This window comes from Ahaetulla prasina, chromosome 6 (assembly GCF_028640845.1).
Source record: "Ahaetulla prasina isolate Xishuangbanna chromosome 6, ASM2864084v1, whole genome shotgun sequence".
In the NCBI taxonomy this organism is placed as follows: Eukaryota; Metazoa; Chordata; class Lepidosauria; order Squamata; family Colubridae; genus Ahaetulla; species Ahaetulla prasina.
This window is the reverse complement of record NC_080544.1, coordinates 112,467,760-112,483,875: the sequence shown is the minus strand read 5'-3', so window position 1 is coordinate 112,483,875 and position 16,116 is coordinate 112,467,760. Positions and strand designations below refer to the sequence as shown.

Sequence of the window (16,116 nt, the reverse complement as noted above, 5' to 3'; positions counted from 1 at the left end):
AGTAATTCATTTAGTGACCGTTGAAAGATATAGTGGCGCTGAAAATAATGACTTATGACCATTTTTCACACTTACGGCATTTGTAGCATCCCCAGGGTCACGTGATCAAAATTCAGATGCTTGGCAACTGGTTCATACTTATGACGGTTGCAGTGTCCAGGCGTCTCTGATCTCCTTTTGCGACCATCTGACGAGCACAGTCAATGGGGAAGCCCGATTCCCTTAACAACCAGGTTTCTAGCTTAACAACCGCAGCGATTCACGTAACAGCTTTGTCAAGGAAGGTCGTAAAATGGATCAAAACCCTCTTCACAAATGTCTCGCTTAGCAACAGAAATGTTGGGCTCCATTGTGGTCGTAAGTCGAGGACTACCTGTATTATTATATTCCATTTTATATTAGATAATATTATACCCCAACATTTATTGGTGCTGTTCCGTCACATGGTGCTGTACAAACAGTTTCTGCATTCTCACCACGCGCCTTAACCGAGTTTGTGACTGGGACAGCTACGGGTTGGAGGTGCCCCTCGCCCTCGGGCACCCCAAACAAACCAGGATTAATTAAGATCGATCTCGTGTCTATGATCGACCTCGCGTCTGCGGTGCAAAACTGGACGCCGGCTAATCCTGGCTTGCTTTTTGGTGACGAGGTGAGGCGAGCGGGGTTGCCTGGTTTGAGGGTGTCCCGGCATAACGCGGTGCTGCGCGATTCTCACCCGCGTCCCCTCCTCTTCCTCTCCGACAGAAACCCGGTCTTTTTTCTGCAAAGAATGCCAGTGCCCGTTCTCGGAAGAGGCCGCGTTCAAGAAACATTCCCTGCAAACGCACAGTGACAAACCCTACAAGTGTGACCGTTGCCAGGCCTCGTTTCGCTACAAGGGGAACCTAGCCAGTCACAAAACTGTGCACACAGGTACAACGTCCCCCTCCGGGGGAGCACGGGAGACGGGCTGGCGCGTAACTGCGGGTCTCCGGAGTGCCGTTGAATGTAGTAGAGAGGAGGGGAGGGTTGAAGGGCCCCAATCCACAGGCAGCAGACCGCCATGGCAGCAAAGAAATAAAATAAATATGGCCACTTGCAAGAAGTCCTCGACTTACGACCATTTGCTTAGCGACCGTTTGAAGTTACGACGGCGCTGAAAAAAGTGATTGAGGACCCGTCCTCCCACTCGCAAACAGCTGCTTAGTGACCAAAGTGGTGAGGGCGCTGAAAAATGTGACCCGGGACCAGTCCTCACACTTAAGGCCATTCATTTAGTGACCAAAGTTACTAAACAGCACTGGAAAAAAGTGACTTAGGACCAAGCCTTGTGCTTACGACCAATCTTTGCACTTACGACCATTCATTTAGCGAGCATTCAAAGTTACGACAGCAGTGAGAAAAGGGACTTGGGACCAGTCCTCGCATTTACGTCCGTTCATTTAGCGACCAAAGTTACAACAGCGCTTAAAAGTGACTTAGGACCAAACCTTGCACTTACAACCAATCTTTGTTCTTATGACCATTCATTTATTGGGGATTCAAAGTTAACGATGGCTGAAAAGTGACTTGGGACCAGTCCTCACACTTACGACCATCATAGCAACTGCAGGCGTTTGTGATCAAAATCCAGGCACTTGGCAACCCAAGCGAAGTCAAAGGAGGAGCCAGATTCACTTAACGACCACATGATTTGCTTAATGACCATGGTAAAAATGTCATGAAAATGGATCAGGCCGAAATGATGATTTGCTTACGATGGAAAATCTGGTCCCAATTATGGTCGTAAGTCGAGGACTCCTGTAGCTGCCATCAGAAAGCAGACATTCCAGTGTCAAAATGGAATGGAGGGCAGGTAGTCCTCAAGTTATTGCCAAACTCAAACCCCAAATTTCCGTTGATAACCGAGCCACAGTCGATAAAGTGAAGTTTGCCTCATTTTGCGAGCTTTCTTGCCGCAGTTGTTGAGTGAATCACTGCAGTTCTTAAGTGAGTCACACGGTTGTTAAGTGAATCTGGCTTCCCCCCGTTGGGTTTGCCAGTCAGAAGGTCGCTAAAGGGGATCACGTGACCCCGGAACACTGCGACCGTCGTAAATACGAGTCAGTTGCTGAACGGCTGAATTTTGACCATGCGATTATAGGAATGCTGCAAGGGTCGTAAGGGTGAAAAAAAGGTCACAGGTCGCTTTCTTCAGTGCCGTTGTAACTTCAAGTGGACACTAAACAGATCGTTGTAAATCGAGGACTACCTATAAAATAGACAAAGCAGTATATGCCACAGTTGTGGGTTGCAAACTCCACTCCTGTGATACATGTGATGGGTGAGGGGGGGAGATATCTCACGCATGCCAGAAAAGGGCCATAGTTTGCTCCCGGGAATTGAGGAGGGGTCTTTCAACAGCCCCCTCTGAGTCAATTATGGGTCTCTGGCAGGGGATTCCAGGAAATTTCATCTCCTTCCTTAGAAACAGCCTGGAGTATAGGACTTTTTTTGGGGGTGGGGGAGTTGAGCCATATATTTTGTAGAGCAGGGGTCTCCAACCTTGGCAACTGGAAGACTTGTAGACTTCAACTCCCAGAATTCCTCAGCCAGCTTTGCTTACTCTTTTGCAATCCCTTCCTTTGCAATCTCTCCACTTTGGCGGGTAAGAGAAAAAGAAACAGACACGGCTGGCTGAGGGATTCTGGGAGTTGAAGTCCACAAGTCTTCAAGTTGCCAAGGTTGGAGACCCCTGTCGTAGAGCACTCTGGGATCTGTGACCCCCCTGAGACCCTCAAATATTGGCTTGAATAGAACAAAATGGAGTCGTAATTGGCCCTGTTGAAACTTTGGCCAACTCGGCTGGGAAAAATCTGGACACGTGGGACTTCAACTCCCAGCAGCCTCAGCTAGGAAAACCTTTGGAATCCTGGGAGTTGAAGTCTTGAGGAAAGTTAATCCTAGACGACTCTGGGGATCCAATGTTTGTGGTATCCCGTGAGGATTAGATGGCCTAAACTTTGAAAAAGGTGTTATTAGAAGGGGATGCCAAATTTGTGAGTTTTGTAGAGCCGTTTTTCTCAATCTGGACAACTTTAAGAGGAGTGGACTTCAAGTCCCAGAATTCCCCACCCAGCTGGCTGGGGAATTCTGGGAGTTGAAGTCCATCCCTCTTAACGTTGCGGAGGTTAAGAAACAGTCTTAAACAAATCTTACTGCTGTTTTGGGGACCAAGAGGCCATATTAATAGACTGAGGGAACGTAGTGGATGTAATTTTCCTTGAAGTTCATCCATACTGGATGGGGAATTCTGGGAGTTGAATCTTGATTCAAAGCTTTGTTGTTTGTTTGGGTGCAAATAACTTTGTGATGCTAAAAATGTGCCGTTTTTGTTGGTCACCACAGGTGAGAAGCCCTACCGTTGCGGCATCTGCGGGGCGCAGTTCAACCGTCCAGCCAACCTCAAGACTCATACGCGGATCCACTCTGGGGAGAAGCCTTACAAATGTGAAACTTGCGGAGCCCGCTTCGTACAGGTTGGTGTCTCTCGGCGTCCAAAGATATTTGACCCGCCTCTGAACAAATCTTTAAACCTTTTTTTTTTTTTTTAAAGAGTGGGCCTACTGTTGTCCCCCCACTCTTGTGAGATGCGGTAGGAGCTGCGGAGGCTTCCTCAGCTCAAAGACATCAAGAAGGCGGCTGCAATGAAGGAAGAACTTTCCAAAATGTCACGTTTGAGAATGAGTTAGAGGAATATGAGGGAGATTGGTTGTTTCTAAATTTCTAAAATTTAGATGATAGATAGATAGATAGATAGATAGATAGATAGATAGATAGATAGATGATAGATAGATAGATAGATAGATAGATAGATAGATAGATAGACAGACAGACAGACAGACAGACAGACAGACAGGATAGATAGAGATGAGAGAGAGGGAGGGAGATGATAGAGATAGAGAGATAGATAGATAGATAGATAGATAGATAGATAGATAGATAGATAGATAGATAGATGATAGAGATACGATAGATAGATGCATAGATGATAGAATAGATAGATATATAAATATGATTGATAGACAGACAGAAGGACAGACAATAGATAGAGATGAGAGAGAGGGAGATAGATAGATAGATAGATAGATAGATAGATAGATAGATAGATAGATAGATAGATAGATAGATAGATAGATAGATATGGATGGACAGATAGATGAAGATAGATAGATAGATAGATAGATAGATAGATAGATAGATAGATAGATAGATAGATAGATAGATAGATAGATGATAGATAGGTAGGTAGGTAGGTAGGTAGGTAGGTAGGTAGGTAGATAGATAGATAGATAGATAGATAGATAGATAGATAGATAGATAGATAGATAGATAGATAGATAGATAGATAGATAGATAGATAGATAGATAGATAGATGATTTATTTATTTATTTTATTTTATTAAATTTTTATACCGCCCTTCTCCCAAAGGACTCAGGGCGGTGTACAGCCGGAATAAAATACAAAATATGTACAATTAAAAGAAATTAAAATAAATATAGATAGATACTAGTAGATAGGTAGATGATAGATATAAGATAGATAGATAGCATAGATGATAGAATAGAGAGAGAGAGAGAGAGAGAGAGAGAGATACTAGTAGATAGATGGTAGATATAAGATAGATAGATGCATAGATGATAGAATAGATAGATAGATATGATAGTGAGATAGAGATGATAGATGATTGATAGATAGATAGATAAATAGATAGATAGATAGATAGACAGACAGACAGACAGACAGACAGATAGACAGTAGATTGATTAATAGATTATAAATATTGATACATAGATACAATTGATGATACTATAAATAGATAACAGATATATGGTAAGTGGTTGATTGATGATAGTTAATAGCTGATAGATAAAATTGATTGATAGATCATAAGTAAATGGATGGATGAATAGATGATGATAATGACAGATAGAGACTTAGATAAATAATGCATAGATATAGACAGACAGATAGACAAAGAAGGAAAGATAAAGTAAAATAATAATAATAAAAAAACCATCAACAAATTGCAGCTTCCTTCAATAACACCAGCGGAACTGCAAAAAACTGGGCTACTTGGAACATCGTACATCTTAAGAAGGTACTTGGTTGATACCTAGGATGCTGGCAGCAACCCGTATCAACCATTAGCACCAGTCAATGGTATTTGTGACGCATTTCTGAATGTTCAGTTGACTTGAGTTTCATGTTTAATGAATAAAAGAGATAATAATAATAATAATAATACATTGAAAAGAAAACAAAAAGAGAACGGCCAAATGGCCCACCGGGTCAGTCTCTGCCATCCATTTTAATATGTTTGAAAGGGCCAAAATGTGGATCAAGTGATCCATTTGCTCTCGGCTCCCACTGTCTATAAACTTTTTTTCACGAGGGTTCGGAGGGGAGGGGAAAAATGGCCCCCAGGATACCCGTCTGACTCTCCTCTGCCTTTCCCAGGTGGCTCACCTCCGAGCACACGTGCTCATCCACACCGGGGAGAAGCCGTATCCGTGCGAAATCTGTGGCACTCGTTTCCGACACCTGCAGACCCTCAAGAGTCACTTGAGAATCCATACCGGAGAAAAACCCTACCATGTAAGCAAAAACTCCCTCCTTTGCTGTGTCCGTTTGCATAACAACACACACACACACACACACACACAAAAACCCTTCACCTTTACACAAGCACAGAACTTAAGGGAAAATTTTTATAAGATGTTTTATAGATGGCACTTAGATCCCAAAAAATTATCATGTATGTATCCTGATATCCAAGCGAAATGTTGGAGGTGTGGTTGTGATGACGCTACATATTTTCATATTTGGTGGACTTGCAAGAAAATTAAGGCCTTTTGGATAAGAATTTGGTGGATTATTCAAAATGTCCTGAAGAAGAAGATAAAGTTCCTGCCGCAATTTTTCCTTTTGGGAATTATAACGGATTGTACAGGGATTGAGACTAAATTGATTCTGAATTTAATAACAGCAGCAAGACTGTTGATTGGACAATACTGGAAGAAAGAAGAGGTACCTACAATAGAAGAATGGATACTGAAAGTCATTAATTTGGCTGAGATGGCTAAAATCTCAGCTTTTTTAAAAGACAATACGCAGGAAAGATATTTAATTGAATGGAAAAAATGGATTGATTATCTACAAAACAGATATCAGATTAAGAAATATCAGATCGCCTTTGAATAGTTAGGAAGTATTATTTTATGTAATGGGGAGGGGGTTGGGAGAGGAAAAGATTTGGATGAGGTTAATTGGATTGGAAGGGAAAAATTTTACTCTATGTTTGGTTTATGTATAACAATACCTTGTGATTGACCCGGGAAACCAGGGGGGGGAAGGGAGGGGGGAAGGGGGTTTTCTGGGAGGGAAGGGGGGAAAAATGGGGGAGAAATCTGTTTTTGTTTTTTTTAAAAAAAAAATTCGTTTCAAGCGTTTCCCCCTTTCCTTTCTCGGTATCTGTGGCTCCCGACAAATGACACAACTGACGTTGCAATCCACTTCAATGGCCTCTTTTTTCCCCTCCAGTGTGAAAAGTGCAACTTGCACTTCCGACACAAGAGCCAACTCCGCCTGCACCTCCGGCAGAAACACGGCGCCATCACAAACACCAAGGTGCAGTACCGCCTGTCGCCCGTCGACGCTCCCCCGGAACTCTCCAAGGCATGTTGAGGACTAGCGGCGTGAAACGGCGGACGTAGCCAAGAGGCTTCTTCCGGAAAAAGGGCGGGCCAGGATGTGCAAAAGGACGCTTCGATCACTTTAGGGAAAAAAACAAAAAACCCCGTTGTCGTTCTTGCTGTTTGTGTTGTTGTTGTTGTCGTAACACATCGGAGTGCCTCTAGAAGCCCGGAACGAAGGACAAGATGGGATGCGAGAACAGACACATGTTTTACGTTCAGTTTACGTTGATCGGTTTTGTTCCCCTAAGTTGTGTAAACTTCACCATCGGACGACTTGTGCGTGTGTGTGTGTTTGTGCGTGTGTGTGTGTGTGTGTGTACGTGCAAACAGAAGAGAGGGTCAGTGACTTTTTCTTAACAATGTCCGTGCGAGAGAATGTTGAACAATCTCGTCCCTCCCCCTCCCAAAAAAATATTGAGGAATGTATATCGTTTTACGGGAGCAAGCAAAAGTGTATATCTTTTTATGCAAAGGAGTGTGTATGTGTGTGTTTCACAACAGAGAAAGAGATTGCATAAGGCAGGGGTCTCCAACCTTGGCAACTTTCAGACTTGTGGACTTCAACTCCCAGAGTTCCTCAGCCAGACGTGTCTGTTTCTTTTTCTCTTACCCCCCCCAAAGTGGAGAGACTGCAGAGGAAGGGATTACAAGAGAGTAAGCAAAGCTGGCTGAGGAATTCTGGGAGTTGAAGTCCACGAGTCTGAAAGTTGCCAAGGTTGGAGACCCCTGGTATAAGGGATACGAAAGGGGAGGGGGCTTTCAAACTTTCTAACCAAAGGTGAAGGAATTTATGGCAGAATTGTAAATAGATGAATATACACGAAATATATATAAATATATGTGTGTGTATGTATGTGTACATATATATATATATATGTGTGTGTGTGTGTATATATATATATATATATATATATATATATATATATATATATATATATATATATATAGGTCTTTGGTTGTTCGGGTTTTCTCGCGTAAAATTGGAAGTGTCTTGGCGACATTTCGGCGAAGTCTCATTCGTCATCTTCAGGCTTCAGCCTGCTTCTGGGAAGCTCCCAGGAGCAGAAGCTGAAGCCTGAAGATGACAAATGAGACTTCGTCGAAACGCCGCCAAGACACTTCCAATTTTACGCGGGAGAAAACCCAAATAACCAAAGACCTACATACAAACACCCGCGAAAACCTCAGAAAACATATATATATATATATATATATATATATATATATATATATATATATGTATGTATGTATGTATGTATATGTATATATATATATATATATATATGACATATATATATATATATATATAAATGAATACACACACACATATATATATATGTGTGTGTGCCTTTAAAAGTTATGATATATACATATATATGTATATGTATAAATGCATTGAAGTCTCGTGTTTAGTCTCTGCAGGCAGAGAGCTGATGGGAGCCTCCATTGCGGAAAAAAAGGAGCACTTAACAAGATATTTTAAAAAAATAAAAATATTCTGCATCCGTCTTGGTGAGAAAATATTTTGTCTAAGAGCATTGAGTGTGTATTTGTATTTTTTTGCAAGTGAAGGTTTACAATTTACAAAAAAAAAGCGTGTATTAAAAAAACAAAAACTAAAGCTGCAGAAGGAATTTAAAATAATATAAAAGTGTATTTTTTTTCCCCAGTCTGTATATAGATATATATAGATATATATAAATATAAATATATATGTATAATGTTTGTTTGGGGATATTATTTTTTTGATGTCTTTCACAGTGCCTTTCTTTTCGACAAAACTGAAATCCGGTACGGTTTAAGAATTGTGAAAGAAGGGAGATCGGGGCAAACGCTGGATGGGGTTGTGGGGGGGTTTCATTCTTTTCTTTTTAAAAAGAAATAATACGAATAATTTGGTCTCATTTTATACACTTGCGTTACAATCGGTCGATCTCGGTGACAGGGTTTGGGGGTACATCAAACTGCATTAATGCATTCTGTAAAATATCGCTGTACAAATCCAAAAAAATAAAACAGCAGAACCAGGAACCAAAATGTGCGCGAACTTATTTATTTATTTTATTTGTCACAACAATATACATAAGCATCACACAAAAGATTATATAGTAGATAAACATATATATGAGGAAATATAAGGAAGTATAAGCATATATATATATAAGAAGAAAAAGAAAAACAATAGGACAGGAACGGTAGGCACGTTTGTGCTCTTATGCACGCCCCTTATGGTCCTCTTAGGAATGGGGTGAGGTCAATAGTAGAAAGTAATAATAATAATAATAATAATAATAATAATAATAATAATAATAATAATAATAATAATAATAGTAATATCAGAGTTGGAAGGGATCTTGGAGGTCTTCTAGTCCAACCCCCTGCCCAGGCAGGAAACCCTACACCATTTCAGACAAATGGTTATCCAACATTTTCTTAAAAATTTCCAGTGTTGGAGCATTCACAACTTCTGCAGGCAAGTCGTTCCACTGATTGATTGTTCTAACTGTCAGGAAATTTCTCCTTAGTTCTAAGTTGCTTCTTTCCTTGATCAGTTTCCACCCATTGCTTCTTGTTCTACCCTCAGGTGCTTTGGAGAACAGCCCGACTCCCTCTTCTTTGTGGCAGCCCCTGAGATATTGGAACACGGCTATCATGTCTCCCCTAGTCCTTCTTTTCATTAAACTAGACATACCCAGTTCCTGCAACCATTTTTCATGTGTTTTAGCCTCCAGTCCCCTAATCATCTTGTTGCTCTTCTCTGCACTCTTTCTAGAGTCTCAACATCCTTTTTACATCGTGGGGACCAAAACTGAATGCAATATTCCAAGTGTGGCCTTACCAAAGTGGCATTAACACTTCACATGTTCTTGGTTCTATCCCTCTGTTTATGCAGCCCAGAACTGTGTTGGCTTTTTTGGCAGCTGCTGCACACGGCTGGCTCGTATTTAAATGGTCGTCCACTAGGACTCTGAGATTCCCTCACAGTTACTACTATTGAGCAAGGTACCACATATCCGGTAACTGTGCATTTTGTTTTTTTGGCCTAAATGTAGAACCTTACTTTTTTCACTGTTGACTTTCATTTTGTTAGATAGCGCCCAATGTTCAAGTCTGTCAAGATCCTTCTGTAATTTGAGCCTATCTTCTGGAGTGTTGGCTATTCCTGCCAGCTTGGTGTCATCTGCAAATTTGATGAGTTCCCCATCTATCCCCTTGTTCAAGTCATTGATGAAGAAGAGTACTGGGCCTAAAACAGAGTCTTGGGGTACTCCACTGCATACTTCCCTCCATGTGGATGTAGTTTCGTTGAGGACTACACGTTGAGTGCGGTTGGTCAGCCAGTTACGAATCCATCTGGTGGTGGTGCTGTCTAACCCACATTTTTCTACTTTATCTACTAGTAGGTTATGGTCTGCTTTATCAAATGCTTTACTGAAGTCCAAGTAAATTATATCGACAGCATTCCTCTTGTCCACTAAGTTTTTGATTAAAGCTTTTGGGATTATGGGAAGAGCTCACAGAGTCAGGTAAAGTATTCCAAGCACTGATGATTCTGTTACAGAAGTCATATTTTCTGCAATCTAGATTAAAGCGGTTAACATTAAGTTTAAATCTATTGGTTGCTCTTGTATTATTGCAATTAAAGCTGAAGTAGTCTTTAACAGGAAGGACAGTATTTGACAGTACTGTCAATAGAATCATCTATTGACAGTATCAATAGATGATTCTATGAGTTAAACTTTGGTCTTGTCGAAGGCAAGAACTCATTATTCCCCCAAATGACTTCCTCCATCAATTAAGGAATTAAAGGGCAAATGCTGTGCGACAAGCTGGAGCGGGGGAGAGCGGGGGTGGGTGGGATCTTCCTTGTTAAAGCTCTGGTCTCCCAACTTGGCAAGTTTAAGGCTTGTGAACTTCAACTCCCAGAATTCCTTAGCCAGAATTCCGCCATGCTGGCTGGGGAATTCTGGGAGTTGAAGTCCACAAGTCTTAAGGTAAGAGGGAAGGAGAGGGAAGAAGGAAGGAAGGAACAAGGAACAAGCTGAAGTCAGAAGAGGAAGGGGGAGGGGGAGGGAAGGAGGATAGTAGAATAACAGCTGGAAGGGACCTTGGAGATCTTCCAGTCCATCCCCCTGCTCAACTAGGAAACCCTGTACCACTTCAGACAAGTGGCTGTTCAGTCTCTTCTTGAAAACTTCCAGTGATGGAGCACCCACGACTTCTTGTGGCAAGTCATTCCACTGATTGCTTATTTGTACCCTATGGCTATCATTAAGTGTTGTATCTTTGAATTCTTGATGAAGGTATCTTTTCTTTTATGTACACTGAGAGCCTATGCACCAAGACAAATTCCTTGTGTGTCCAATCACACTTGGCCAATAAAGAATTCTATTCTATTCTATTCTATTCTATTCTATTCTATTCTATTCTATTCTATTCTACTCTACGCTACTGTCAGGCTGCCTCTGATTATATTTAGGAAAGAATACACCTTGACTTCATTTGCAAATAAAGAAAAGTACTTTTACTAAATACATCCGGACTGCAGCAGTATAAAGTTGGATCTGAGACAAAATATGGCGAGACAAAATATGGCTAACATTCCATATCCCATCGTTAGTCCCTCCTCTCCCCAAGAAGTCAGCAGGACTGGCCCAATGCCAGCTCCTTCTTGGGGGGGGCCCCGTGGTAATCTTCTTCCGCAGGTCTCTGGCTGTAAATCATCTCAGGAATGCAATGTCTGTTGAAAGCCCGCTCTAACATTCCTGCTGAATTCAAAGCCTCAATCTCCCCTCCCCTTGATCTCATGTCAGACGACACTCTTAAAGGGCCCTCTCTACTTAACCCGAATCCATGAGCTATTTACATTACACATAAAACCCCATTGCAATCTAACTACTGAATATAAAGAGTACAAAAGGATGTGAGGATTGGAGTGGAGGCTGACAGCTACTCTATTCTATTCTATATTCTATTCAACTCTCATTTTCTAAATTCTATTCTATTCTATTCTATTCTATTCTATTCTATTCTATTCTATTCTATTCTCACTGTCAGGAAATTTCTCCTTGGTTGCTTTTCTCCTGGATTAATTTCCTTACTGAAACTAATAATAGTAGTTCAGAAAGAAAGAAAAAGGAAGGGAGAGAGGGAAGAAGGGAAGGGAGAAAGAAAGGGAAAGGAAAGGAAGGAAGGAAGCAAAAGAAGAAAGGAAGGAAGAAAAGAGAAAAAGAAAAAGGAAGATTTAATTTCTGATTGAACTGCATATCTTTCTGAGCCCTAAATGGCTGGAAAACACTTGTCCAGTATCCCCAATCAGATTCTAATACAAATAATTCTAATTTCCCATTCAAAGAAGACCCAATCCATTTGTAGCTCATATTTGGACAACTCGGGGTCACCTGGTGAAAGAGTTCACCCAGGTTTTAAAGGTTCACCACATACTCTGAGCCATCAATGAAGCCACGATCTGAGAAATCGCAAACAGGACTATTAACCAGTCATCCAGCCAGCTTTCGTGCCTAAAACTAGAATTCACTGTCTCCTAGTTCAAAATCAAGAAAACCAGCTGAATTTCATGCCTAAGGCAGGACTAGAACTCCTCGTCTCCTGGTGATTGGCCCAAAGTCACCCGTCCGGCTTTTATGCCTAAGGCGGGACTAGAACTCCCCGTCTCCTGGTGATTGGCCCAAAGTCACCCAGTGGCTTTCATGCCAAACGCAGGACTAGAACTCCTCGTCTCCTGGTGATTGGCCCAAAGTCACCCAGTGGCTTTCATGCCAAACGCAGGACTAGAACTCCTCATCTCCTGGTGATTGGCCCAAAGTCACCCGTCCAGCTTTCATGCCTAAGGCGGGACTAGAACTCCCCGTCTCCTGGTGGTGACTGGCCCAAAGTCACCCGGCCGGCTTTCATGCCTAAGGCGGGACTAGAACTCCCCGTCTCCTGGTGATTGGCCCAAAGTCACCCAGTGGCTTTCATGCCAAACGCAGGACTAGAACTCCTCGTCTCCTGGTGATTGGCCCAAAGTCACCCAGCCGGCTTTCATGCTTAAGGCGGGACTAGAACTCCCCGTCTCCTGATGATTGGCCCAAAGTCACCCAGCCGGCTTTCATGCCTGAAGTGGGACTAGAACTCCCCATCTCCTGGTAGTGATTGGCCCAAAGTCGCCCAGCTGGCATGCATGGCTAAAGCGGGACTAGAATTCACCATCTCCTGGTTTCTAGCCTGATGATTGGCCCAAGGTCACTCAACTGGCTTTCATTTCTAAGGTGGGGCTAGAATCACCACATCCATGCCTGTGGGGTATCTCAAGGTTCTGTATTGGGGCCAGTACTCTTCAACTTCTTCATGTACAATTTAGATGAGGGGATATGTGAAGTGTTAGAACTGCTTTATAATACCTTGGTAAAGGCCACACTTGGAATACTGCATTCAGTTTTGGTCACCATGATATATAAAAGATGTTGAGACTCTAGAAAGAGTGCAGAGAAGAGCCACAAAGAGGATTAGGGGACTGGAGGCTAAAACATATGAAGAACGGTTGCAGGAACTCCGTATGTCTAGTTTAATGAAAAGAAGGACTAGGGGAGACATGATAGCAGTGTTCCAATATCTCAGGGGCTGCCCCAAAGAAGAGGGAGTCGGGCTGTTCTCCAAAGCACCTGAGGGTAGAACAAGAAGCAATGGGTGGAAACTGATCAAGGAGAGAAGCAACTTAGAACTAAGGAGAAATTTCCTGACAGTTGGAAGAATCAATAAGTGGAACGACTTGCCTGCAGAAGTTGTGAATGCTCCAACACTGGAGGTGTTTAAGAAGAGACTAGAAAACCATTTGTCTGAAATGGTATAAGTATGAGGTCTCCTGCTTGAGCAGGGGGTAGGACTAGAAGACCTCCAGGGTCCTATGAGATCTTAACATTCTATGATTCAGGGAAGAAAGGAAGAAAGGGAGGGAGGGAAGGAAAGAAGGAAGGAAGGAAGGAAGGGAGGGAGGGAGGGAGGGAGGAAGGAAGGAAGGAAGGAAGGAAGGAAGGAAGGAGATGGATGGATAGATAGATAGATAGATAGATAGATAGATAGATAGATAGATAGATAGATAGAGCTCCATCACTGGAGGTTTTTAAGAAGAGACTAAACAGGCACTTGTCTAGAATGGTATGGATAGATGGATAGCTGGATAGATGGATGGATGGATGGATAGATAGATAGATAGATAGATAGATAGATAGATAGATAGATAGATAGATAGATAGATAGATGTAGATAAATGTAGATAGCTAGATGTAGATAAATAGATGTAGATAGATAGATGTAGATAGATAGATAGATGGTCCCTAACCTAACCGTCCACTAGTGGGCATTCCAGCTTTCATGGTGGGCGGCGGTAGGGGTTTTCTCCAATACTGAAGCACTTTCCTTTTTTTTTAATTTGACTTTTTAAAAAAATTTCATAGCATTATTTAAAAACATTTTCATTAGGTTTTCATAAAATTCCCCGTGACAATTTAAATTTCTGAAAATATACTGTTTGTATCTCCCGCGCGTAAGTTTAGTTCAACTAAATGGCGCTATAGTGCGACCGCAAACGAAAGAGCCCCATCCCAGAATACCTCGCACATCTCCCGCCACACCACCCAGCTGTAACACACAAGCAGAGCTGGTAGCCGGCGCCCCCACCCCCAAACCCAACCCACGATGCGCGAGAGGCATGCGCAGATGACGATACACGGCGCATTACTGTGGAACCGGTGGCCGGTTAGAACATTTTACTACTAACAGAGATGCAAAAGTGGGTGGTAGGTATAAAAAGGTTGACTACCCCTGGTATAAGGTCTTCTGCTTCGGCAGAGGGTTGGACTAGAAGACCTCCAAGGTCCCTTCCAACTCTGTTATTCTGTATCCCTCATTTCTAAAGCTGCAATTCATTTTTGTGTTAATTTCTGTTTTCACCACACGGTGGGAGGGCAGGCTAGGATTTGAGCATCTCACAGTGAAGAATGTTTTTGAACAATAAAACAAGCAGAAAACTATTTCTTTTTATTTATTTATTTATTTTGTCACAACAATATATGTAGGTATCATACAAAAAGATTATATAGTATATAAACATATATATGAGTAAATATAGGAGGTATAAGCATATATATATATATAGGAAGAAGAAAAGAAAAACAATAGGACAGGAACGGTAGGCAAGTTTGTGCACTTATGCACGCCCCTTATGGTCCTCTTAGGAATGGGGTGAGGTCAATAGTAGAAAGTTTTTGGTTAAAGCTTTTAGGATTATGGGAAGAGACCACAGAGTCAGGTAAAGTATTCCAAGCACTGATGATTCTGTTACAGAAGTCATATTTTCTGCAATCTAGATTAAAGCGGTTGACATTAAGTTTAAATCTATTAGTTGCTCTAGTATTATTGCAATTAAAGCTGAAGTAGTCTTTGACAGGAAGGACATTACAATAGATGATTCTGTGAGTTAAACTTAGGTCTTGTCGAAGGCGACGGAGTTCCAAGTTTTCTAAGCCTAGGATTTCAAGTCTGGTGGGATAAGGTATTTTGTTGTTTTCAGAGGAATGGAGAACTCTTCTTGTAAAATATTTCTGGACACGTTCAATTGTATTGATGTCAGAGATGTGGTGAGGGTTCCAAACAGGCGAGCTGTATTCTAGAATTGGTCTAGCAAATGTTTTATATGCTCTGGTTAGTAGTGTGGTGTTTTTGGAAAAGAAGCTACGCAAGATTAGGTTTACAACTCTTAGAGCTTTTTTTGCTATGTAGTTGCAGTGGGCTTTGGCACTTAGATCATTTGACATGAAAACTCCAAGGTCTTTAACAGGGTGGGGGGTCATCTGTAAGGTAATGTCCATCAAGTATGTACTTAGTGTTTGGGTTCTTTTTTCCTATATGTAAGACTGAGTATTTGCTGGTTGAAATTTGGAGCTGCCAAGTTTTAGACCAAGGGGTTAGATGATCAAGGTCGTTTTGAATGGTAGATGTATTGTCTGTGGTGTTAAATAGTTTGACTCCTGAGGAACGGCCTGTAACACAATTCCAACACAACAATTCAACCCGAAGGAAAGAGCATTTTGTGAACAGCCAAGTTGCAAAGGCATGTAGACAAGGCCATAATGGAAGACCAGGTCAAGAGATGCTGCTTAGAGCAGGGATCTCCAACCTTGGCAACTTTAAGCCTGGAGGACTTCAACTCCCAGAATTCCCCAGCCAGCTTTGCAATTCACTTAACAACGGTGGCAAGAAGGGTGGTCGAATGGGGCAAAGCTCACTTAATGACTGTCTCGCTTAGCAACAGAAATGTTGGCCTCCCTTGTGGCCGTACGTCGAGAGGACTACCTGAAAAGGGCGGGGCCCAAAGACCCACAGCTTCCTTTTCTG

General features: G+C 42.0%; 1 protein-coding gene across 4 annotated transcripts in view; it reads left to right on the top strand.

Moving 5' to 3' along the window:
• Nucleotides 1-7,611, top strand: part of BCL6 (BCL6 transcription repressor) — a 33,249-nt gene extending 25,638 nt beyond the window's left edge. For 3 of the 4 annotated variants that reach the window (XM_058187891.1, XM_058187894.1, XM_058187893.1), the window contains exons 7-10: nucleotides 748-915; nucleotides 3,370-3,500; nucleotides 5,483-5,620; nucleotides 6,566-7,611. In XM_058187891.1, coding sequence (XP_058043874.1) covers nucleotides 748-915; nucleotides 3,370-3,500; nucleotides 5,483-5,620; nucleotides 6,566-6,709 — 581 coding nt within the window. In that variant the 3' untranslated portion in view covers nucleotides 6,710-7,611. The remainder of the gene's footprint in view (nucleotides 1-747; nucleotides 916-3,369; nucleotides 3,501-5,482; nucleotides 5,621-6,565) is intronic. The other variant, XM_058187895.1, reaches the window with a different exon arrangement.
• Nucleotides 7,612-16,116: the final 8,505 nt, after the last annotated feature.